Raw genomic sequence first — 23,705 nt, 5'->3', positions numbered from 1 at the left:
AGTGGAAATCAAGCATAACAGTTGGTTTTCTTCGTAACAAACGTGAAACTCCGAGCGCCATCTTCACCATCCTCACCAATTCAAAAGCAACTCGTTTTGTAATTTAAAATGTGTTTATTGTAAAATATGCCCGGAAAATCCAGTTCAGCCATTACAGCTTTGTAGTCACAGACAAGTCACCGTCATACAGTGTCAGATCTTCATCGATCGACTTTTCAAATTCTAAATTTTTGCTAACACACACGAAATATGTGGGAATCATTCCACGACCTTTTACAAACGTTTCACCTCGATAATCACAGTTGATGCCGAACGTACGCAGCACAGTAGCAGAATCTGCCGTTACCTGTTACACATTGTTAGCAAAAAAAATCGATTCGAAATTGGTTGGTGACTTACCTGAATTTTTCCCGGTATTCCCGTTGAGTCCATTCTTGAGGCCATATTCACCGCATTACCCCATACATCATACAACGGTTTGCTCGATCCAACCACACCGGCCATAACTTTTCCATGCGAAATTCCTTTGAAGTAAATTCAATAATTGAATGAGGTGACAGAGATGGAGAAGAAGAGATAGAGAGAGAGAGAGAGAGAGAGAGAGAGAGAGAGAAGTTAAAAAAGAAATGAGAATGTTTGACTCTACCAATCCTAAGCATCCCTTCACTTTTAAAATTGTCGTTGTTGAACGTTTCCAAAGCTTTCATGATGTCCAATGCAAATTCCGTTAAAACATAGACTGCATTTTGTGATTGCCGGGAGCTGTGCCTAAAATCCTTTTCGCCTTCTTTTACCACTTTCCGTTCATAGTTTCCTTCGCTAGACCTGGGCACTGACTTTGAGATTGTTCCTATTGAAATGGATATTGCGGATTATTTCTCATCGCTGGTTATATCAAAGCCGGTGTAAGCTAATTGTGTTTTTGGCTTTGGAGTTTTGTTTGAATTCGAAGAAAGTCCGAACCTCTCCAAAGCCGTCTTGGCTTAACACGCCGGATGCAAGGACACACGTACTCGTTGTGTTCCAGCTTCGGCGACCATTCGAAAGTAGCGATGATCGGTGCGCACTTAATCCACGATAACCAGTCATGGATGTGGACGAATCGCCTCTGCCCGGATCTAATCCACATGCGACCATATAAGTCCACCCAGCAACTTTGATTTTTTCAATTTTTATGGATCCCGAGTGGTTCATCAGTTGTTCGTCAAAGTCGCAAATGATGCTGTTCAAAATGTTGAGAATATTTTTGTCCGTGTCGATGGATGGGTTATTTTCGATGTCCAAATTCGTAATGGTAGCGAACATGATGGCCACCTGATGGAATGTTTTTTCGTAAATTAATTTTCGATTGTCGATTCGAAACCATTTGCTGAACTTACATTTTCGTACTCTTCATAGTACAGTTCGTCTTTGCTGATCTGGCGATTCATATAAATTTCGGCTAATTTCGTGATGAAAAATTCAAAATTAAAATAGCCGAACACTAGGCGCAACCGAGAGACTTGACTTTACCTACGTGAGCTGGTAGAATGTTATGAACCAACACTTTGTTCGTATACTTTGTCGATTCGGCTTCTTCCTGCTTCTTTTGCAGTTGTTGCTTCCACCTATCATTGATTTAAATTGAAATTGTTTTCACAGGTTGGCGAATAAGAATTGAAAACGGAATCCTGAATAAACAGCCTCACTCATATCGTGTTTTGTGGAGTAAAGGTTGTTCGTTTCGGAAAAGTAATTCGTCACTTGAGCAACAAGCTTCGGTAACGGCCTTTTCGGGTAGTTTGGAATTTGTGTAGGAGAGGTAAACAACTTGTCGAAAAATAATTACCGAAGCTTGTTTCTCAAAAACACACGAGTGAGTTTCCGAATTAATGAACTGCGTATTCCAATGTATTCTGGTCCATTGCCTGCCCCAAGTGAAAGTGGATTTCCACACAGAAAAACGATAAAAAATGAACCGAAAGTAGTCCACCATGGACAGGATCATTTTCGCCGAGGCAAATTGCTATGTAATGGTCAACTTTCGAATGGGACAGGCAGTAACAGAGCATACCATTGAAATCCACAGAAAAATGAATATTTTGCGACAGAATTGCATAATGTTGATTTTCGTAAGTACTGAATGAGGGCGTAAGTTAATAAAAAAATTATTCTGGTGTAACACGGTGCACCACTACTATTATCACAATATTCTTCTTGATACTGTTCATGTTATGTAATTGTTGACAAACTTACATGTAATCCACTCGCGATATATACTCGGTTTGTCGGTCGACCATGTGAAAAATGATTGATATAAAGAGCACCATTAAGAAATGTCCGATTTTAGCATCCAATGCTACATTTATGGATGGACTTTGCTGTAAATTGAAATAGGACTTTCCTTTAAGAGCGAACACCCTTCGTAAATTTATTGCCTACATTTAGGTGGATTTCTCTCGTCCAAAATCGTTATTTTAAAAATAAGACCATTAAAGGCACGCAAAAATGCGTTGATTTTAAAGGAGAAATTGGTTTGAGGGTGATAACTTAACCCACTTGGAGAAACCTTTGCAGGTTGTGTAAATTTATGTAATCTGCAAAGGTTTCTCCAAGTGGGATAAGTTATCGTCTACACACCCATTTTTCCTTCAAAAGTAACACATTTTTGCGTGCCTTTAATGGTCTTACTTTAAAAAAGAAGAAAAGATTTTTCTTCAAAGAAATCATCAAAAAAACGAATATTTTTTCCGCCTAAATGTAGGCTACAAATTTGCAAAGGGTCCATTGCTCTTAAGAGTGATATCGCCAAATCTTCAGGTGATTTTTTTAACTTTGGAAACAAGCGGTCTCCGATTTTAATGAGTGATAGCTCGTTGGATTCGTCTTTCAATTCTAGGAAACACGTGTCTTTCACTTTTTCTTAAAAAAATTGTTTTCTTTGAAAAGCGCTCAAAAGTGAAGACATGTCAGAGGGTACCGAAAACAGTTTTTCGGCAATAACTCAAGAAAAAATTATTTTAAATGGTTGTAATGTTGTACGATTGTCGGCCTTGAAAAGACCTACAGGTGGAGTATACGCACCGCTTGGTGCTAGTTGATCCACTAGAGTTATGACTAGAAATATAGTGAATGTTCGGAGAGTCCGCCTTCTCTGCAGCTTCGATGTACCACGGAACTGAGTATGGGGTGTTGTAGCTGGCCTCACCCACTATCGTTGCACATATAAATGAATCCAGTACTTTTGGGCTGCAAGCCTACAGAAGTCTTCAAAAAAAAAAGTTGGTGCCAAAATGTAGATTTTTTCCTTCTGTCTGAGGGCCCAACTGCCAGAACAGCGTCTGGAACGGTTCTACGTGAGTAATTTTGTATCGTCTACTATTCCCTTACCGTACACGCTTCACTTTGACTCGAATATAGGTCGTTACAACATATCCAGTGTTAGAAATTCTTGTGAAAAATTATTAAATTTTTCTCGGAGGAATTTTAGTCAAATAAAGTGTTAGCGTATAGCCTCAGGAGTCCGGAACAGTAATTAGTTTTTCAATTGGACCAATATTTGCTACGCGACAGGAGTTTGGAAAAACGAATTGTGAACGAATTGAAAAACTAATTACTGTTCCGTAGTCCTGAGGTCATTTGCTATACGCTAACACTTTATTTGACTAAAATCCTCGGAGAAAACTTTAATGATTTTTCTCTTGATATTACTAATAGTGGATCTGATATATTCGCGACATAGCGAAGCGTTTTTCTATTGATAAGGTGAAAGAATGGTAGACGATACAAAATTACTCACGTAGAACCGTTCCAGATGCTCTTCTGGCAGTTGGGCCCGCAGACAGAAGGAAAAAATCTACATTTTGGCACCAACTTTTTTTTCAAGACTTCTGTAGGCTTGCAGCCCAAAAGTACTGGGTTCATTTATATGTGCAACGATAGTGGGTGAGGCCAGATACAACACCCCATACTCAGTTCCGTGGTACATCGAAGCTGCAGAGAAGGCGGACTCTCCGAACATTCACTATATTTCTAGTCATAACTCTAGTGGATCAACTAGCACCAAGCGGTGCGTATACTCTACCTGTAGGTCTTTTCAAGGCCGACAATCGTACAACATTACAACCATTTAAAATAATTTTTTCTTGAGTTATTGCCGAAAAACTGTTTTCGGTACCCTCTGACATGTCTTCACTTTTGAGCGCTTTTCACAGAAAACAAATTTTTTTAAGAAAAAGTGAAAGACACGTGTTTCCTAGAATTGAAAGACGAATCCAGCGAGCTATCACTCATTAAAATCGGAGACCGCTTGTTTCCCAATCACCTGAAGATTTGGCGATATCACTCTTAAATGCTGAAACATCTTCCAAGAAAGCTAAATTGTTAATTATGGCATTTGAATGTATTTGATTGCGCTAGATGTTGATTGTCCATCGAAGGCGCAGTCGAGGTTGACAAGACTCAGTGAGCGATCAAATACCAGTATATGATTATTGGTCGGTGCGTACTCACTCTTCGAGTTCTAGTTTCGCACTATGCGACGTAGGTGACTTACCGCAAATATTTTAGCAAATCTGACGAAAATGATCCAGGAATACAGGCCCACAATTATCAGACCAACGCATAACTTCAGCACGAAATGGATGCGCACAAACAGGAAACTCATGCATATCGTTAGAACCACACTTTCGCTTATAGCCTACGTGGAATACAAATTTTCAAGTTCATAAAGAAAGTTGCAATCGAGCTAGAATCTCTAAATCCTGTGCAGTTCTTTGTACTCCGCAAACTCACAAAAATTATCGAAAATGAATTTTGAGAATTTTTGCGAATTTCTCTGCGAACTGCACAAGACACAGAGGAACCAGATTTGTTTTTAAATACCCAAGGATTTCGACAAGGCGAATAATTTGCCGAATTATCAGCTTCAGTTTCTTCAGTCGTACATTCCGTTAGATGTATCAACGAACAGGTCATGAGCAGTGATATGGTGGCCAAATACATGCAGGTCCTTGCTATGGCATTCTGCATAATATTCCGAGAAATATTAAAGAGGCACAGCAAAATCGGCGATTTCGGTGGATTGACGAGGTTCGAGTTCTCTTCGCTAACCGGCATAAAAACCACCCACAGTTTCTTGAACCATGTGATCGGAAAAAATAGCAGCAAAACGTTTGCCGTCACAATGATGAACGACCAGAACATCCAACCGGATCTGTTCCAATTGATTACGGTTTGTTAAGCTCTGTGTCAATTTACCGACATTCTACTCACGCATTGTTCATCGTCTGAATGATTAAAATGATCACGAAGACAAACAGTCCCAACAGTGTGCTGTATTTCAGCATCAGGTCCGGTTCACGCATGTACGACCATTCGCATTTTCTCTCTTTGAAGTACAACAGAACAGTGGAGACATTACTGTTGAAACTAGCCCGTTCCAGTTGATTGCTGTCCTTACGTCCTCCACCGAATGTGGAATTTGAGAAAATGTGATTGAAGCTAAAGGACCGATTTGGCTTGAATAACGGTTCGTCGATTGGATCTGATCAGTGGCGGTCACTTACTGAAATTTACCAATTGGCATTCGTTCCAGTTCCAATTCCATTTCGGAATTGGTCTGATTTCTGATCTGGTTGTACTGTTCCATTGAATTTTGCATGAAATTTCCCCGAATGCTTGGCTTAAAGTCCGGCATTTTGGCTTTCTGAAATAGTAGAATGTGACAAGACATGCGTTCGCGCATTTATTCTCAATGCTACGTCACAACACCCACCCACGCATCGCCCGAAATATATCCCACAATAGGACATTCAACTAACAACCAGAACTTGGACTATCGTTGGTTCGAGACAGGAACCCTATTTTCATGGAAAGTTTTCATTCCCATACTAACGGTCCAGTTGCCTTAGAGATCCTTTTTCTGTCGTACTATAAGCTACTTACCACTGGCTAGCATACGTGGCGACTATGGACTGACCATCAAAATACTTTGATTGAAAAGGCACCCATTTGTCTTGAACCCATCTCAACCGTTTTTATTTCTTCACAATTTGTATGACATCTTCATCGTTCATTATGTGACTAATGCCCACTCTCTGTGGCGAGTATTTCGTTGATGTGCCCCAGACCAATGCATACTTGAATTGTGCCGCTAACGTTCTATGGATCGCATGACAGACATACTCAACCGACACACCTCGTCGCAAAATCAATCCATCGTCAAAGTCAGGCGGTGCGCCCGGCTTCTTCGTGTACACTCTAATCAGGCTCAGCTCCTCCCACAGCGCTTCCAGCAAATAATCCAAATTCAATTGCATATTGCAGCTGACCACAACACTATTCGGTTCACGAGCCAAACGATTCACCTCCTCGATGGATATCTGATCGATTTTATTGTAAACGTAAACGCACGGAAGATAGACCCGATTCGCGGACACCACATCGATGAATTCGTCTTCGGTGCAGTCTTCCCGGAACAGGACCTCGGCATTGAAGATTTTCCATGAGTGCAGAATCGTCTGGACCATTTTCTCATTGCAGCGAGTAAGGGCACATGTTGAATTAAAGCTAAGGCCACCGCCTTTCTTCTGTTTGTAGTAAATATTCGGCTTGCGCTTGTTCAACCGTATCCCGACTGATTCCAATTCCTTTTCCAACAAATCGCGATGCACGTTCGGCTTTGTGGCGTCCAGCATCATTACGACCAAATCAGCTGTCCTAGCCACAGCGATAACTTGACGTCCACGGCCTTTGCCCTGACTGGCGCCTTCGATGATACCGGGAAGATCGAGCAATTGAATGTTGGCACCCTTGTATTCAATTACACCGGGAATGCATGTTAATGTCGTGAACTCGTAGTTGGCCGCTTCACTTTCCGTTTTCGTTAGGGTAGACAGTAACGTTGACTTTCCCACAGACGGAAAGCCAATTAAGGCAACTCGAGCATCACCAGACTTGAGGACATCAAAACCATCACCTTTTTCACCCTTTTTCGGCGGTTCGAGCAGTTGCGTTCGGTACTTTGCTAATTTAGCTTTCAGCAGCCCCAAATGATATTCGGTGGCTTTGTTCTTCTGTGTGCGAGCGATTTCTTTCTCGATTTCCGATATTTTCTCGAGAATTCCCATTCTGATGGAGGAAAATAGCGCACGTCTCGCTGGAAGTTCTTTTTTATGTGATGATGAAATGTCACACAACGACAGCTGATGTATCGTTGACAGATTGCCAAGTTTACAGGCCAGGGCCGTTGCTGTGAATGGGCTTTGAATTTATTCGTACAGCAGATGTCACGAATGATATCTTTCTGTTGTCGTAGCTGTGATGTGGGGAATTCATTTTTATTATCACTGAAATTCAATTTGGCTTTGAATCAGCGCTGCTTCGGAAATTTGCGTATTGCCACAAAATTATCATTTGGGTTCGGGCCCATTCCGAGATTTTTGTGTTGCTACGGCCCCGTTTATAGTGATGTACGAAACGGGAGAAACGGTTTTTCTAAATTTTGGCGGTTGATTTGATTTCTTTTCTTTTCGTAAATAGTGAAATGTAAAAGTATCGTTTAAAATTGCCAGATTTGATGAATAGCGACTCTAAGATTATGAAGGTAAGTGTGGGCAATGAGTACATGAGTGAATACATCAAAAAATTGTGCAAAAACGACCAGTTCTACTTTTCTTTCAGCAGTTTTATCTCCACGTAAGCACGCAAGTTAGAAAAACTTACGTATAAACTTTTGTTGCCGGTAGAGGCGCCACAATTCTTTTCAGTACTTTGGTCATTTCCGCTCTATTTTCTGGTGAAAAACGCAATTTTGGAAATAGGAGTGGACGTGAGCGTTTTGGAAATGGGGTCGAACTCGTGTTTTCTGAGCAAGTAACGCTTTTTGTTTATTTTTGTGAGACATTTCTGTAAAAGGAAAAATTTCTATTTTTGTTCAAGTTCGATCCCATTTCCAATTTCCACTTTTCCGGAAAACTGTTGGAATGTGTGGACTGACTTCAGGATATTTCGGATAAGTCCTTTATCCGGACATTCCCGTGAAGTATCGTTAAAGTCAAATCGCCAAAAAAAAAATTTGACGTTTCTTCACACTTTGGCGATTTTTCTTGGCGTTTCTTCACACTTTGGTGAATTTTTTTGACAATTTCTCAGTTTTTGACAATTGTTTTAATCGCCATAAAAAATCGCCAAAGTGTGAAGAAACGCCAAGAAAAATCGCCAAAGTGTGAAGAAACGCCAAAACCAAAAAAGACAGATCATTGGCGTTTCTTCACACTTTGGCGATTTTTCTTGGCGTTTCTTCACACTTTGGCGATTTTTTTTGGCGATTAAATTTTTTTTTGGCGATTTGACTTTGGCGATACTTCACGGGAATTATCCGGACCTCCAATGAAACACGACTGTGCCTTTCGGCTGTTTATTGAAAAGTGACTTTCACAATTTTCTTTCTTAACTAGGGTCACTTAAACTCTGCTGTTTATTTAGACTACTTGTCTTGACCAGATAGAATTATAGATCACTAAAATGACCGCTGGTGTGACGATGGACGGTTCAGTTTTGTGTGCAAACTAATGACAACCAACTTTGCTTCTAAGGGAATTCCCCGTATTTAGTTCATTTGCATTCATTTCAAAGAATTGGACGCACTCACTTATTCATTACTATGTAAAATTGTGAAGTTGGTTTCAATTAGTTTGCACACTTTTCCCCACCATTCCTCACCTTTCCGTCATCAGTTTCACCAAACGAAGAGATCTATATCAAGTGTATAATTCAACACTCCCACTCAATTGATATAATTAAATTGGCTCGATTAAAACTTTTTCATGCTTCGGGGCCGAAAATGAGAGCAATTTTTCGAATTTTCTCGGGTTTCCGGCCCTCGGCATGAAAACTCACATGTGCACCTGTTTGGGACGGTTGATTTAAGACACTTTCGCTTGTAGACCTCACTTCGTTCGGCCTACAATCCGCGAAATTGCCTAAAATCAACCGTCCAAAACAGGTACACAAATGACTATTCGGTACCAAATCAATCCATCATCGATTCTTGAATTGTTTCAATTGCACTTGCGCTCCCACTCAACCTCGAAATGCTAGGCTTCTGTGATTCGGCCGTTGAACAAAATTTGATTTCTAATTGAACCAATCGCTTCTTTACCATTTGTATCATTTCGGTACCAATTCGACCATTCGATTTGTTGTGCACCAGATTTACTGTACCAATCTAATCCTCTTGCCATTCGACCAGTGACATTTTGCCATTCGACTTTGTACAACATTCGATATACAATTTGACCATCGACTTCGCTTTGTACCACTTCGACATGCATGACTTATTGGCCACTTTGCCGACAGACTTTACCACCACAATGTTCATTTGGTCGATTCAACTGTAAATACATCCGTAGTCACCACGATGTCAGGTATACTTGTTGAATTATACACCTGATATAATTCTATCTGGTGAAGACAACTAGTCTAAATAAACAGCAGAGTCTAAGTGACCCTAGTTAAGATAGAAAATTGTGAAAGTCACTTTTCAATAAACAGCCGAAAGGCACAGTCGTGTTTCATTGGAGGTCCGGATAAAGGACTCATCCGAAATATGCTGCAGCCAGTACTCCACTTCCAACAGGTTATGGGCCCAGGTCACACTGTTTTTTACAAATAAATTTTGTAAACAAAGTCAGGCGTCCCACTAAATTTTGCCTTGTCCGAAATTCGGATATTTCGGACAATTCATAAAAATTTCGGACATTTTCTACAAAAATTTCGGACATTTTTTTTCTAATTTTCACTAAAGTTACGCATTAGAAAAAGTTAGTGAGTCATTTAAGTCCATTCCACCAACAAATTCTAAGGCTTTATATGAGATGAGAGAGATGAGATTTTTTTTTAAAGTATACTTTGACATGACCTGTAGCTGTATAGATCATAAACCTGAATAGAGGGCTTGAAACCTTCACGAAAAGATAGTGTTAAAGACGTAGGTTAACTAATGCATGTCGCGAAGGAATAATATCTGACATGTTTCTGAGGTAAGGGTTTGTAATAGATCCCATATAAATTTCGTCAAACAAACGAAAATCTAGATTTGGTATTTTAGTATAAAAATTCAGAAAACAGAAATCCAGATCTTCATTTGTCAAACGAAATTCTTGTGAATTCAATTACAAACAACTCCCGAATCAGAAACATGTCGTATTTCAACCTTGCGAGACTGTATGTTTAAATAAAACCAGGTTGAATACGGGTCAGGCTTCTTTCCGTTCCTCAAATTTTGGACAAATGCTGAGAAATACATTTTCCTCGCATAGAATAATTTCCTCAAATATGTGGTTTTTAGTCAATACACTTCCTTCGTCGACCTACATCATTTGCATGTATTTCATCGAAGGATGGAAGAAATAATGATCACAAGAAAGGTTAAAATTTCGATGCGCTACATGCGAATCTTGTAATTAGTTTCCATTAAGCCTGTTGGAATTTTTGTCTACTTTTCCTACTATTACTTCAAAAATTCGATCATATTCTCCCTTCTATTAGAAATTTTTAATGTCGACTATACTGAAAAAATGCTTAAAAAAGATATTGGAGTCAGCCAAGATGTGACGCAGGAAACTCTTAACGTGGCTGTCTTTTAGAGCTACAGCTATTTTGTAACATATTCATTCGCTGCGCTCGCTCGTTATATTATTATCTTAATATTGATTTATTGATTTTCACTCGAAGGAAGAATTGTAACATTATGCCCGAGTACCATAATCAGAAAAACAGGATTTTTTTTTGAGGAAATGCTTTTTTGAATGAAAACCAGGTCTAGAAAATTATCTGAGTTAGTTATCGTGTTCCATAGGAAAATAAACAATGAGCATATCGGTTTTTCGAGAACTACTCCCAGACCATTGAGCTGATAACGCCCATTTAAAAACTTGACATGAGGAATTCAGTTCTCCTTCGAACAAAACGTTTTTGAAAATCGATTTAGATTTACTCAAGTTAAAAATATATTACACATTTAAAGTTTCATATTTAACGTCATATTTCCACATAATTTTCAATTATAGTGTTCGCGGTACCTATACACATTTTCTAGTATTTTCTGCCATAAAGACCCATATGACTTACAGTCAAGTGAATAAAAATTTAGGGACAAAGTATTGATAGACTGAAAGTTCAATTAAAAATTCTGTGAAGCGCGTCGCAGGCAATTTTTTTGAAAATGAGACTTTTATATTTTTATATATTTAATTCTGGTCAGGTCTTGAAGAATATTTCGGACATTTCGGACAATTTCGGACAAATGTGTAAAATTTCGGACATTTCGGACAAGTGGGACGCCTGCAAAGTATACAATCGCTCGTGTTGGCTCAGGAGAAGGAAATTCGTGGTAACGACGGAAACTGTTTGTGCAAAGAGTAGATGCTCTAGAGTGGTGGCGATAAACTACGGGAACCAACGGAAACTGAGTGGAGCAGCTCAATCTCACAAAGAACTGGGTGGCCGGTTCAAATGCGAAAGTTTAGGATATGGGTACGAACGAAACGGTACAAGGTCGATAAGCAATAACTGGATGAGCAGTTCAAATATCACATGCAAATGGTCGTCGATAGAAATTGATATAAGAAGAAAATTCAGGTGTCGATTTACCGATGGCGATGGTCGGAAATTTGGCGGTATGCTTCGATGTGGTCGATAGAAATGTGGTCAGAATAGGAATATTGTCGACCCGACGCAATGACAATTGAGTGGGAGTGTCGGTAGAATTTCATCGATTGAATGGGAGTATCGCAGATGCTATGGAATTGCATGGTTGAAGTGGGAGCATAGAATTATATTAATTGAGTGGGAGTGTTGAATTATACACTTAATATAATTCTATCGGAGTAGTCTTACTCACAGAGAAAATCGAGTTTACTTAGTTAGGATGAAAATTGTAATTGTTACTTTCCAATAAACAGCCGTAAGGTAAAGTCGTGTTTCGTTGGAGGTCCGGATAAAGGACTTATCCGAAATATCCTGCAGCCAGTACTCCACTTCCAACAAAAACACTCTAGATCGAGTTCGCACCCATTCCCAAAATTACGAAGATTTGAAGGAAAAAAATGTTTGGACTCGAAATTCTCACCTTAGAGTAGGGAATCTCACTCTGCGCGAGATTCCTCGATACTGATTTGCAGTTTCTATGTTTATAATTAGATTATGAGAAGTAAACAGCCGAAACAAAACACGCATACGATTACAAAGCGAGATCTATTGTGTCCCGCCCCGTTAGTAAATAAAGTTTCGGTTTTTTTATGGTCGAAAGATAAGTCTGTTTATGTACTTACATTACTGGATCGTGCTTGTATTAACCGCTTGACCCCAAACGAACATCGACGATTATTATTGTCGTCGGGAATGTAGTACTGTAAGAGATATGAATGAATTGATGAAAAACAAACAAAGAAACCGTCGCCCTCACATTATTTTCGGTGTTGAACTGTGGCGATATTAGGAATGTTTCAATGTCATTTTTCCGCAAAAACGGGTCCTGTTTCGCTTTCTCCGTACCGATATCGTAAATGAACTTGTCGTTCAGCATATCCAACGTTTGCTTCGTAACGTGCACTTTTCTTTAAGGTTTACGCTTCAAATTTAAGAGTTTAACTTAAAGAAGCCAAAACAAACGTACCCTGGAACGCCAGTCGACTCCAATTTATTGGCAATCTGCGCATCTTTCGACCAAATATCGTATTGCCATTTACACGCTCCAATTACACCCGACATAATGCTGCCCGAGTGTACACCGATTCGCATGTCAATGTTGAGATTGTTCTTTTGAGCCCGAACATCGCGTATGTCCTTGATCATTCGTAGTCCCAAATTGACACAACTCATTGCATGATCTGGATTCCGTACTGGCACGCCGGACACACCGTAGTAACAATCGCCCAAAAATTTAATTCTCAGCACATTGAATTCCTAAATATTGACTTGTGTTGAGTGGCTTTACGATCTAATGCTCCTGGCCGCTTTAATACCTCAGACGCTTGATCAAATTTTACAAACAGTTCGTGGAGCGTCTCAACGAGAACCTTAACCGGAAGTTGGGTGGTCATATGAGTGTAATTGACAACATCGGCATACAACACAGATACTGCGGTATGGTGCTCGACGTACAATTTGCTGAATTTTATTCGAAAAGTTAAAGTCAAAATTGTGGTCAACAGTCGGTAGAACTTACTTGATATGCTCCCCACGCCACGTCTTCACCGATAGTTGTGAGTCTGTCGAGCTGTTGATAAAACGATAATCAATCTTTGAATTGTGTGCAGGTGGTTGAGATGAGGACGTGGTGACAAGGCTTCTCTAATATTTTTCTTGAGGGGCCACTAAGTTTTGGGATTACTAGACGTACAGACTAGACGGCAAGCAAACTACACTGAACTTGCACAACCTTTCCAGCGACCACTCCCTCAACTTACTTCTTCGACCTGGGTCCCTGTTCGACTGCTAACCGCTTTTCCAGACGTATTCTTTCGATCATCCGTCGTATGTCTGTCTCAATGGCGCCAGCAATATGTGTCGGTAAAATACTCAGTAGTAGATCTTTCTCCTGGTCCCTTTCAAATTTTAACAGCAAGTTCCCTTCAACGCATTCCCTGCGATCTAAAAATGCTCGTCGTATAGCCACTTCGTTCATTAGACGAAAATAAAAGCCCAACAAGTTGACACCGATCAAGAAAACAATTTCGGTGAACGACTTGACCAGCATGTTGTCGTGGCTTCGGTATGTGATCGCAAAAATTTCGATTAAATAGCAAATAGTTGTGGCTCCCGCTAAAATAATGCAATGAATGTTGTCGGACAGAGGAAGAAATATGTAAATTGTAAACAGTATGTAGCTGGCGTAGCCTGGTCGCAGATTTTGTACCGGTCGTGTAACTGTCGTATGGTACAATGGGATGACAATATCTGCAGAAGTTAAACAATGGTTTCAATGCAGATCGATTGGTGAATATGTTGGTTTGCTTCACGAAACCTGTAAGTACGAGCCCGATAACAGCGAAACACGAGGCTACATACGGTAGCCAGGTATTCCTTCGAACAAGGTCCTCTTTGAATGTGGCAATAAGGGATATCCAGACTATCAATATGCTTGCCAAATAGCAATACGCTTCGGGTATTATCGGTATGTTTTCCTGTAGATAATCGCTATTTTTAGTTACTGTTCCTCCCACATAAGATTAAGCATTTTCGTGTTCTATTTTCCAACGTTTTAGTTCAAACGGCAAAAGGGACCAATCATCAGAGATCCGACGCAGAAACGGAAATGCTTAATCTTATGGGTGCAAAACGACTTTATATCGAATTTCACAGCATTGCTCCTAGCGTGAACATAGAAAATTCGGAGGCTGATGATATCACAGTAGGCACTGCGTTTCTCTTGTAAAGATGACTTGTTTTCGTTGTAGGAGTTAGAAATCCTAAGCGGTAGCACTAAAACATTCAAATTTGACACTTCTAAATTCAGTGTTCATGCTAGGAGCAGTGCTGTGCCGATTTCCTACATGACTTCTGGCATTTTTTTTATTGAAATCGGTTTACCAACCTTTTGAGTTGCAACCAATACGACAGTGTGTACAATGGCAATCAATGTATGAATAACCAAAAATATCGACAGGTAACTTCTCTGCAATCTCATTACGTAGGTGATGTACAATGACTCCAATCCTAAGTTCTGGCATTCGGTCTTGAGTTGGGAACAAATCATTATATTTTGCATTTGCACCGACTTTTTTGCTGCATTGAAATTCTAGTGGCTTACCCTCAAGTATCCCCATTCCCACTTTCGATAGTCGTAATTGGCATCTGACTCATTTTTATCACCGTAATTGTTGTCTAATTGCTCCGATTGTCGACGTATCACATTATCCATGACGATTGGTTTGTTTTTTCAAGATTTATTTATTTATTAGTTCATTTGTTTCACTAAGTGATGGTTGTATGCATGTTCAAATATTGGCCTAAAATAGTTTTAATAATGCAGACTCTTGAACGATTTAATAATTTTTTTTGTACACAAAAAATGACCTCTGTCTACAAAGACTCAGTTTTGTACACAAAAACATTTAATTTGTACACAGAATACAGAAACCACTATTTCTTCTGTACACAAAATGTAGCCTTTGTACGCGAAAACCATTTTTTGTACACCGAAAATAGCTATTTTGCTGACAAGTTAGTTACGAGCGAAGCGAACCATGTTTGTGTGTGGCTAATCGGTAGTCGAACATGTTAAGTCAGATAACTATCCAGTGGCTATAACTGAAGGCTTTAGAATTCAATCAACTAACTCAGCAACAAGACTTTACATTTTTATAAAAATTAAGACGATTTTGTTTTGAAAAGTATTTAGAGGTATCGGTGCTTAGCTATAAATATAGCCTACATTTGGGTGTCTCGTATTTTATTTTTTATTATATCTTTCCATCAGAATCTTTTTTCAAAAATGTACAACCAACCACGAATGTGTTGACTCAATACTCTCTCTAGCACTTCAAGCAAATGTGAACATAGTCGACAGCTGCCAAATAGAGTATCATTTTGTTTGAAATAGAGTTTTGCAGATGACTCACTGTCGAGTTTCAGTACCCTATTTAGAGTATCACTCATGCTTGAAGTGTGTTGGTAGAATACAAAGAAATAAGGTGTGAATTTGACACAGAGAGTTGAGAGTTTGCTAGATAGAGTCTTTGTTAACATTAAATAAAAATTGGCTTTGGTTGTTGTCGTTTGACCATGACCAGCTCTGAGAAAAGTCAGCAGTTGAACGAAATTTTCATAAGCTATGTACTCAGTTTTCTCATAGCTGTTCAATCTGCAGCAACCAATTCTATTTTCTGTTGAAAGCTAACACATTCGTGGTCGTTATTGGGGTCCTACATTTCTGAAAAGGGTGGAACGATATCATCAAAAGTAAACTAAAATCAAGCATTTAAATAACGCCCAAATGTATGTTTTTCCAGCAAAGCGTCTTAAACAGGGAGTTATCCCACTTGGAGAAACCTTTGCAGATTGTGTAATCGGCGTAGGTTTCTCCAAGTGTTTTAAGTTAACCACAAACCAATTTTTCCTTCGAAAGTAGTTAACACATGTTTGAGTGCCAGTGGTCTTACCGTTTCGAAAAAAGATTTTGGTTCAGAGAAATAATCAAAAAACGGATATTTTTTCGCCCAAATGTAGGCTACTTTGCAAAAGGTTGATTGCTCTTAAAGAAGCATTGTGATGCCAATTGGTTCTAAAAGATTAAGAGGCATCGATGCTTTGCTGAAAAGCGTACATTTGGGCGTTATTTAAATGCTTGATTTTAGATTTTTTTCGATGAAATCTTTCCACCAGAATCCTTCTTCAAAAAAAACGACCACGAATGTGTTAGATAGATAGGTTGTAGCAGATTGACCAGATCTAAGAAAACCACACAGTTTACGAACATTTCGTTAAAGTAGCATCGGTGCTTAGCTAAAATTGCAGCCTACATTTCTGCGTCACATATTTCATTTTTGAAAAATGTGTGACTGCAATAACGACCATGAGTTTTGAATGTTAGTCTCGTTTGACCAGCTGTGAGGAAAGTCAGCAGTTTAAGAAACATCGATACTTCGATGTTATCGATGAAAAATAAGGATTCTTTTCAGAAGTTAATTCAAATTTAAATGATAAAGCCAGCCCAAATTGACAATAAATTGCTTTGAATTACACGGTCAGGCCGGATAAAAGTCTAGAGAAAGTTTTTTTATCGGAATACGGTACAATTACTAAGAAACATAATAACGTTCTATAACAACCAAAATCCAGCTGTATTGAGCCTAAACATTGTTTCAACACATCCGAGCAGAACCAACGGAACACTTTATAATCAGTCTATAGCTTCACCATTCGAATGCCCATATCAAAGTATAATTACAACGTGTAAGCGCCGTTTATCTCAAAGATAAGAATTGTTGTGATCGCCAGTAATGACGGTACTCGCGATGCCTTTTTACTAAACTTGGTTTACATCAGGCACAATTCTACTTTGAATCTCTTTTCCGAATTAACGTAACTCGCGTACACACGGTGAAGGAAATTTCGGACAAGTATGTCACTCACTCACTCCTTTCTACGCACAAACTTTTCCGTCGAGCTTTTCAGTCAAAACTAAATTCTTGCGCGATTTTCGTGAATATGAGTGTGTCGTCATTATCTTTTAAGTATTAAGTAAGTACCTTTCGTTAATTGTTCTGAATGCCGTTAATTTATTGGTTTCTTTCTTTATTGACATTGAGAGATAAGATTAGAACGGAATGGAATCACCGAATGGTTGATATGAAAATGCACATTTCCATTTGTCATCTTACTTGTCATGGAGCGAGCGAGGCTTCAATATTTGATTATTTTTGGTGAGTTTATCGCATGTTTTTTGGTGCACGTACCGGACATTGACCTTTGATGGTGGCTGTGTAAGGGGAGCAATGGGAGCAGATTACCAATACTATGGAGTGTTAAAAGAAGATTCACCCATCTAGCTCCGTTAAACTGGTTTGTTTCTAGTTAACTCGACTTTTACATACAAATTTTGACGTATCACCCATAGCGAACAGTTAAGTAACTTGTGGTTTTTTTCTGAAGAGTTTCTCCCCAATTTTATTCCTCAAATCAGATTTTACATTTTTTTCCAAACCGATCGATCGAAAAAACTCTTCGGTTCTTGGGATACGGATGCGGTCTCCGCATCGCCAGATCGGATAAAATTTTCCCAACAATTGGCGCCAATTTGAATCCATGACCACTAAAGCCACAGCCAACGAATATACCCGGCAATACCGGCAATTCGTCAATGACAAAATCTTCGTCTGGAGTCCAGGTGTACATGCAGCTTTCGACCTTTTCCGGAACGGCAGTGACACCCTGGAAAGTTCGTTTGATGAACGGCGCGACAATGTTGTTCAAATCGTCCATTCCCGGTAGAAAATCTCTGCTGTCCGGATCGACGTCTGGCCCGAAATGTGCACAACATTTTATCATGTTTGGGAATTCGTGTGCCGGAAATCCGTAAACGAACGCATCGTCAGAGTAATTTATAAAGACTGGGAACACGGTGGAAGAGTAAACTGAGGGATTGTCAACCGGCCAATAAGCAACGGTGGTTTGAACCACACGTAACGGCAGGTTCAGGTTTACTCTCGTCAGTAACTTTGTTGTCCACGATCCAACAGTGACGATGCATTGTGCACATTTGTAATTGAATCCGTTATTGGTTTCAACAATTGTTTCGACCCTTGTTCCTACAGTAACTTGACGGATATTCATAACCTTCGTGTTGTCTTTCACCGTGCAACCGTTCGCTTTTGCTAGATGATGAAACATTGCGACTGCTTTCGTTGCATTTAATATCCCGCTATCTGGACTGTAGACACCGATGCAATCGTCTGGTATCGTGACAGATGGAAATTTGTCGTTCACTTGAGAGGGAGTCATAACTTTCACCGGAACATTGTATTTCTCAGCTGACTGTAGTAACTGTTTGATTTGTCTGTTGTCCCCGTTAGATATATCAAGGCCGCCAGTTTTTGTAAAAACTCTCGTTTCAGCTTCTTTTTCCGCCAGCGCCCACAATTCATAAGCATCCAGCATCAATTCTGTATAGTGCTCTTGAGGATACGTTTTCCGTATTATTCTGTGAAGGGAAAACATGTTGTAAGTTGAGCTCAAGGTATTTACAGAAGACCGGGAAGATTTGGTCGATCAAATATTAGAGATTTTGAGCATTAATAAATCTGTTCTACTAAGTGATTGACCAACTGGCGCACTGAATTATAAAATATAAAAAAAAAAGATTTTCCTGCAGCTCTGTAATCACCGTAATCACGAAGAAACTCAAACTTTACCTGCTGTCACCATGACTAGATCCTCTTCGGTGTAATAAGTCGTATTGCTCAATCAGCAGTACATCCTTACCAAGAGACTTCGACAAATAATATGCTGTTGCACTACCCATTACACCACCCCCAATTATTATTACTTCATAGCGATCGCTGTCCATTTCGTAGTGGTGTTTCAAGTCAATCTTCACGATTGAATTTAAAATGTACTTCACAGTCAACGACCATTTGCGTATAAATAGCCTAATCGCAAGTTGTGATTTTCAACATCATTTGTGTGTAATCTTAAACAAACTTGTCCGGTTATCTCCAATACTCTCTCTCAATATTGACCTGGGGTGTCGCTCGGATTCGTGAGTGATGTACGTTTGGAAGAAACGTAACGATTGTAGCTCGAAATCAGTTTTCGGCCCATAGTATACTACGTCATTGCTTGTAAGTTTGTTGGCACGTGTGAGCTTTGCGGAACGAGCCGAAGGCAAGTCGAGTAATCACAAAAGCCAAAACAATCGGTTACAAGCAATAAGATATTTTATCACTAGCTTATGTAAATGACCATCACAAAAATGACTAATTGAAATGGCAAATGTGAAAGGCTCGGAACGGGTCGGGTTCGGTCAGACCGGAACCCGAACTTGATTTAACCCGAACCTGAAAAATTATTTCGGGTTCAACCCGAACTTGACCCGAACTTGAATTTTCGATTTCGGGTTTAACCCGAACCCGACCTGAACCCGAAATTGTTCAACCCGAATGTGACCTGAACCTGAATTTTCAATTTCGAGTTCGACCCGAACCTGAACTGAACCCGAAATTTTAAATTTAATCAGGTCGGATTCGGGTAACCCGAAATTTTGGACTTTTTTTAGTGTAACAAACGCTCAAAATTTCGGGTTACCCGAACCCGACCTGATTAAATTTAAAATTTCGGGTTCAGTTCAGGTTCGGGTCGAACTCGAAATTGAAAATTCAGGTTCAGGTCACATTCGAGTTGAACAATTTCGGGTTAAGGTCAGGTTCGGGTTAAACCCGAAATCGAAAATTCAAGTTCGGGTCAAGTTCGGGTTGAACCCGAAATAATTTTTCAGGTTCGGGTCATAAATCCGGTTCAGGTCAACCTGAACTAAAACAGGTCAACCCGAACCCGTTCCGAGCCTTGTGACAACAGGAGCACCTAGGCTATTAACAATGAAAATTGACCACACAATTACCAATTAAAAAGTTTGATTATCGTTCTTTTGCTCGCACCTATAGTCGCACTCTCAGTTGTTTCTGACTTATTGTGATATCTGTGTGATAACGAATTAATTTCTGATAGTAAAACGAAAAACTGTGGTGCCACAGTTCGATTTCAGTTCTGGTTTCTTAACAATTCACTTCTACAAGATGAACGCTGAACTAAGAGCAGACATAGCTCACTCACTGGACATTATCATTGACGACTATAACAAAAATGGAATTTTGGATGTAGACCTAGCAACTAATTTCATCCGAAAATTAGTCGATTCATCCGTCGATGACGAGTACATCAATAATATTGGAAAAACATTTGCTAACATTTACAATGGCAATGTTCAGCCGACCGCCGGATCATTGAGGGTCTTGTCTAGTGTTCCCGTCAAATCGGTGAAGACGAGTTTGTTCGATGGTATTCAAAGTGTGCTCTCTACGGCCATCGATGGATTGTGGAACAACAGTACAACGACGACAACGCACTCAGTGACGTCGATTTTCCGCTTCGAAATCCAAGAAAACGGAACGAAATCTCTTGTTTGGGACTTTAACTGGACAAAAACTGAGACTCCGATTTAAAAGGAAATGTCCTTGACTGTAGGGCATGGGTCTTGCAGCAGAAAATGTACCGTACGTTCACAATCACCATGATTGAAAAAGTATATGAAATTGTGCTCAAATATGTTGAATGTGTACGTTTAACACTTGTTTTTTGTACCATTGTTAACGTAAGTAAAATCTTAACCGATTTTCAAAAACTTTTTTTTATTTATTTGATGAAGGATTGAAATCCTCAGGTCAATTTGAAAGTGGATGGTATCGGTTCAACAATCTGACAGTAGTTATGAAAAGAAGCCTTTTCTTTCTCGTTCTCCCTTAGTATTAGCTGTTCTGTATCTGGCACAGTCTGTTACGCCTTTAGCTTACAGCGGTAAGAATTGTCTATTAAAAGTCTTAAAATAAGTCAAGACCTAGGTTATCTTGGGCTCATCTTAGACTAAATAGAAATAGTCGGGCAAACGTAAAACTGAAGCTAAAGTAAACCGAGTACCCTATATTTGTGGTATAGTAATCACTTATACTAATCAGTCAGGAATACAACCGCAGTTTAAGTCTCAGTCTAAGTCTAAGTTTTATTGAAGAGATACGCCATTTTTTTCTGTGGCATAATACGTTGTATGAATCTCGGTGCGAATTAGTTTATTAGACTCACGTTGTGTATTATGACAAACGGCCTGACCTCGTGCCATAATTACACATCTAGAGCCTAGCAAAGTACTTTGCTCTCGATGTCATAGATAACAATTAAGACACTCACGAAAGCAAGGTTCTGAAAGAACAGGCTAAGGCTAGGTTAAAGCGGCTTTAACACAAATTTTGACAATTTAGATAACTAAATAAATTACAGATTGTGTGAAAAGTAAACTTGACGAACAAAATGTCAACTTGACGAAAAACAACTTTTTTTCGTCAAGTTTACTTTTCACACAATCAGTACCGGGCTGGCCCTATGGGCGTTCGGGCGATTCTCGAATGGCCTTTTAATTTTTGTATGAAGAAACGACAACGAAGGGTCTTATGAAAAATGTCTTCATACATCGCCCCAAGGGCTTTTTTGAGCCAGTCCCGCACTGCACACAATCTGTAATGAGTGTGTTCAACAAAATTTGTCTTAATTGTCAAAATTTGTGTTTCACTCGCTTTTGTAATTGTCTTAACCAGCTTTTTTCTAAAAATGCTACTTCATGTATAAAACTTCATAAGAGCACGGAGAAATTCAGAATCGGCCAAGGTGTAAGGCAGGGTGACACTATTTCACCGAAATTATTCACGGCGATTCTGCAGAGTGTTTTTAGGAAGTTAAACTGAAGTAAAACGGGAATAAAGATAAATGGAGAGTACCTGAGCAATCTCCGCTTCGCTGATGACATTGTACCGATAGCAGCGAATCTAGGTCAGGCTCAGCTTATGCTACAACAGTTAAGTGAAGAGGCAAGCAAAGTTGGCCTCAAGATGAACTTATCGAAAACAAAAGTCATGACCAACATCGGGGACGATAGAGAAATCAAAATTGGTGACACTGTCATTGAACGAGTCGACAGCTACGTATATCTAGGACATAAACTGAAGTTAGGTCTGGACAACCAAACTGCAGAAATAAGACGTAGGATTGGTCTTGCATGGACAGCGTTCGGAAAACTCAGACTAATTTTCAAAAGCAAAATGAATAATTGTCTGAAACGCAAAGTTTTCTACACTTGTGTCCTTCCAGTGCTCACTTATGGAGCGGAAACGTTAACTTTAACAAAAGCATCCGAAGATAAATTGAGAGTGACACAAAGAGCCATGGAACGGAGTATGCTTGGAATAACACTCAGAGACAGAATGACGAATCAATGGATTCGACAACAAACCAGGGTCGTTGATGTCATGGAAAGAATAGCATCTCTGAAATGGAGCTGGGCGGGACATATTGCAAGATGGACAGACGAACGTTGGACCAAAAAGATCATGAACTGGCGACCATATAAAAGACGAGCTGTAGGTAGACCACCAGAGAGATGGACAAACGGAATTAAGAATATTGCAGGTACAAACTGGCAGCAAATGGCAATGGATCGTACGAAATGGAAAGAAGTTGGAGAGGCCTACATCCAGCAGTGGATAGAAACAGGCTGAAAAAGTAGAAGAAGAAGAAGAAAGCTTTTTTCAGAAAGGTTGACGTCAGATTTGTTAAACGCACTCATTACATATGGTGTGAAAAGGCAACTTGAAAAGAATTCTTTCTTCTTTTTGTTAAGTTGAAATCGTCATATAAAGTTTCACAAACCTAGTTGGCGCCACAGGAAATTTTTTGATGTTACCGCCTTCGTGATCAACTCGAAAGTTTCTTAACCTGTTCTTTCACAACCTTGGAAAATCCTGTTGTTGATTTGATCGCTCGATTTGAATGTTCAATGAAACGACAGAGTTTAAAATCATTTATTTTATTCGAGGTTTATACATAGAAAAAAACACATGGCAATTAACTTTGAAAAACGTGTACGGTATGTATGTTGTGTTGTATATGAACGCACGCGTTTTTTATACCTAAAAAATAGTTTTTATTTTTCTTTCTTAAATTTTGTTATTTTTATTTTTCAATTTTTGTAAAGCTATTCGTGTAAGTAACATACAAATACATTAAACTCATTTCTTTTCTTTAATTTTAAGCACGTTGATACAATATTGAGTAAGAAAATCAATTGTCGAAGCAGGCAATAGAGTACATACGCAGAATGAAATGCACTCATTGACATGAAAGTTATATACAACGCCGATTTTACAATGCGATGAACGTTAGCTTATCCAAAGTTTAACTTGGCTTATCCCACAACTAGTGAGTGTGTTTCATTCAATGAATGTATTCTATTAAAACAATCAATTTTCTATCGAATGGTACCAAGGTTCTGAAAGAACCAGGCTAAGACAACTCTGAGTTGATCACGAAGGCGGTGACACAAAAATTGAGTTGAGTGGCTACGAAGTTTATATGAAAAAGGCAACGTAACAAAAACAAAATTCCGAATTTTCCTAAAAAAA

At 39.3% G+C, this 23,705-nt stretch overlaps 3 protein-coding genes across 7 annotated transcripts; all 3 read right to left on the bottom strand.

The window, feature by feature from the left end:
- Positions 1 to 94: 94 nt before the first annotated feature.
- On the bottom strand, positions 95 to 17,210 carry LOC119084835 (adenylyl cyclase X E). Of its 5 annotated transcripts, none has more exons than XM_037194922.1 (21): positions 17,123 to 17,210; positions 14,795 to 14,993; positions 14,579 to 14,719; positions 14,009 to 14,168; positions 13,452 to 13,941; positions 13,211 to 13,261; positions 13,008 to 13,152; positions 12,659 to 12,948; positions 12,449 to 12,599; positions 12,315 to 12,392; positions 5,547 to 5,686; positions 5,254 to 5,481; positions 4,864 to 5,194; positions 4,535 to 4,678; positions 2,236 to 2,360; positions 1,513 to 1,607; positions 1,380 to 1,441; positions 1,014 to 1,314; positions 647 to 850; positions 400 to 524; positions 95 to 346 (listed from the first exon to the last, which is right to left on the bottom strand). In XM_037194922.1, the coding sequence occupies exons 2-21, from the start codon at positions 14,903 to 14,905 to the stop codon at positions 152 to 154; spliced, it is 3,567 nt and encodes a 1,188-aa protein (XP_037050817.1). In that variant the 5' UTR covers positions 14,906 to 14,993; positions 17,123 to 17,210; the 3' UTR covers positions 95 to 151. The 5 variants fall into 5 exon arrangements, with proteins under 5 accessions (XP_037050817.1, XP_037050820.1, XP_037050819.1 ...); XM_037194925.1 differs by having other exon boundaries at positions 17,119 to 17,206; XM_037194924.1 differs by having other exon boundaries at positions 14,795 to 15,019; positions 17,123 to 17,186.
- On the bottom strand, positions 5,991 to 7,185 carry LOC119084879 (developmentally-regulated GTP-binding protein 2). Its single transcript, XM_037195023.1, has one exon. It carries the CDS (start codon positions 7,107 to 7,109, stop codon positions 6,018 to 6,020), a length of 1,092 nt encoding a protein of 363 aa, XP_037050918.1. The 5' UTR covers positions 7,110 to 7,185; the 3' UTR covers positions 5,991 to 6,017.
- Positions 17,211 to 17,246: 36 nt separating the features above from the next.
- LOC119084876 (probable sarcosine oxidase) lies at positions 17,247 to 19,206 on the bottom strand. Its single transcript, XM_037195016.1, has 2 exons — positions 18,897 to 19,206; positions 17,247 to 18,685 (listed from the first exon to the last, which is right to left on the bottom strand). Exons 1-2 carry the CDS (start codon positions 19,049 to 19,051, stop codon positions 17,665 to 17,667), a joined length of 1,176 nt encoding a protein of 391 aa, XP_037050911.1. The 5' UTR covers positions 19,052 to 19,206; the 3' UTR covers positions 17,247 to 17,664.
- Between the last annotated feature and the right edge of the window lie 4,499 nt (positions 19,207 to 23,705).

This window comes from Bradysia coprophila, unplaced genomic scaffold (assembly GCF_014529535.1).
Source record: "Bradysia coprophila strain Holo2 unplaced genomic scaffold, BU_Bcop_v1 contig_94, whole genome shotgun sequence".
Taxonomy (NCBI): Eukaryota; Metazoa; Arthropoda; class Insecta; order Diptera; family Sciaridae; genus Bradysia; species Bradysia coprophila.
Note: the sequence above shows the minus strand (reverse complement) of the source record. Positions and strands in the feature narration are given on the sequence as shown.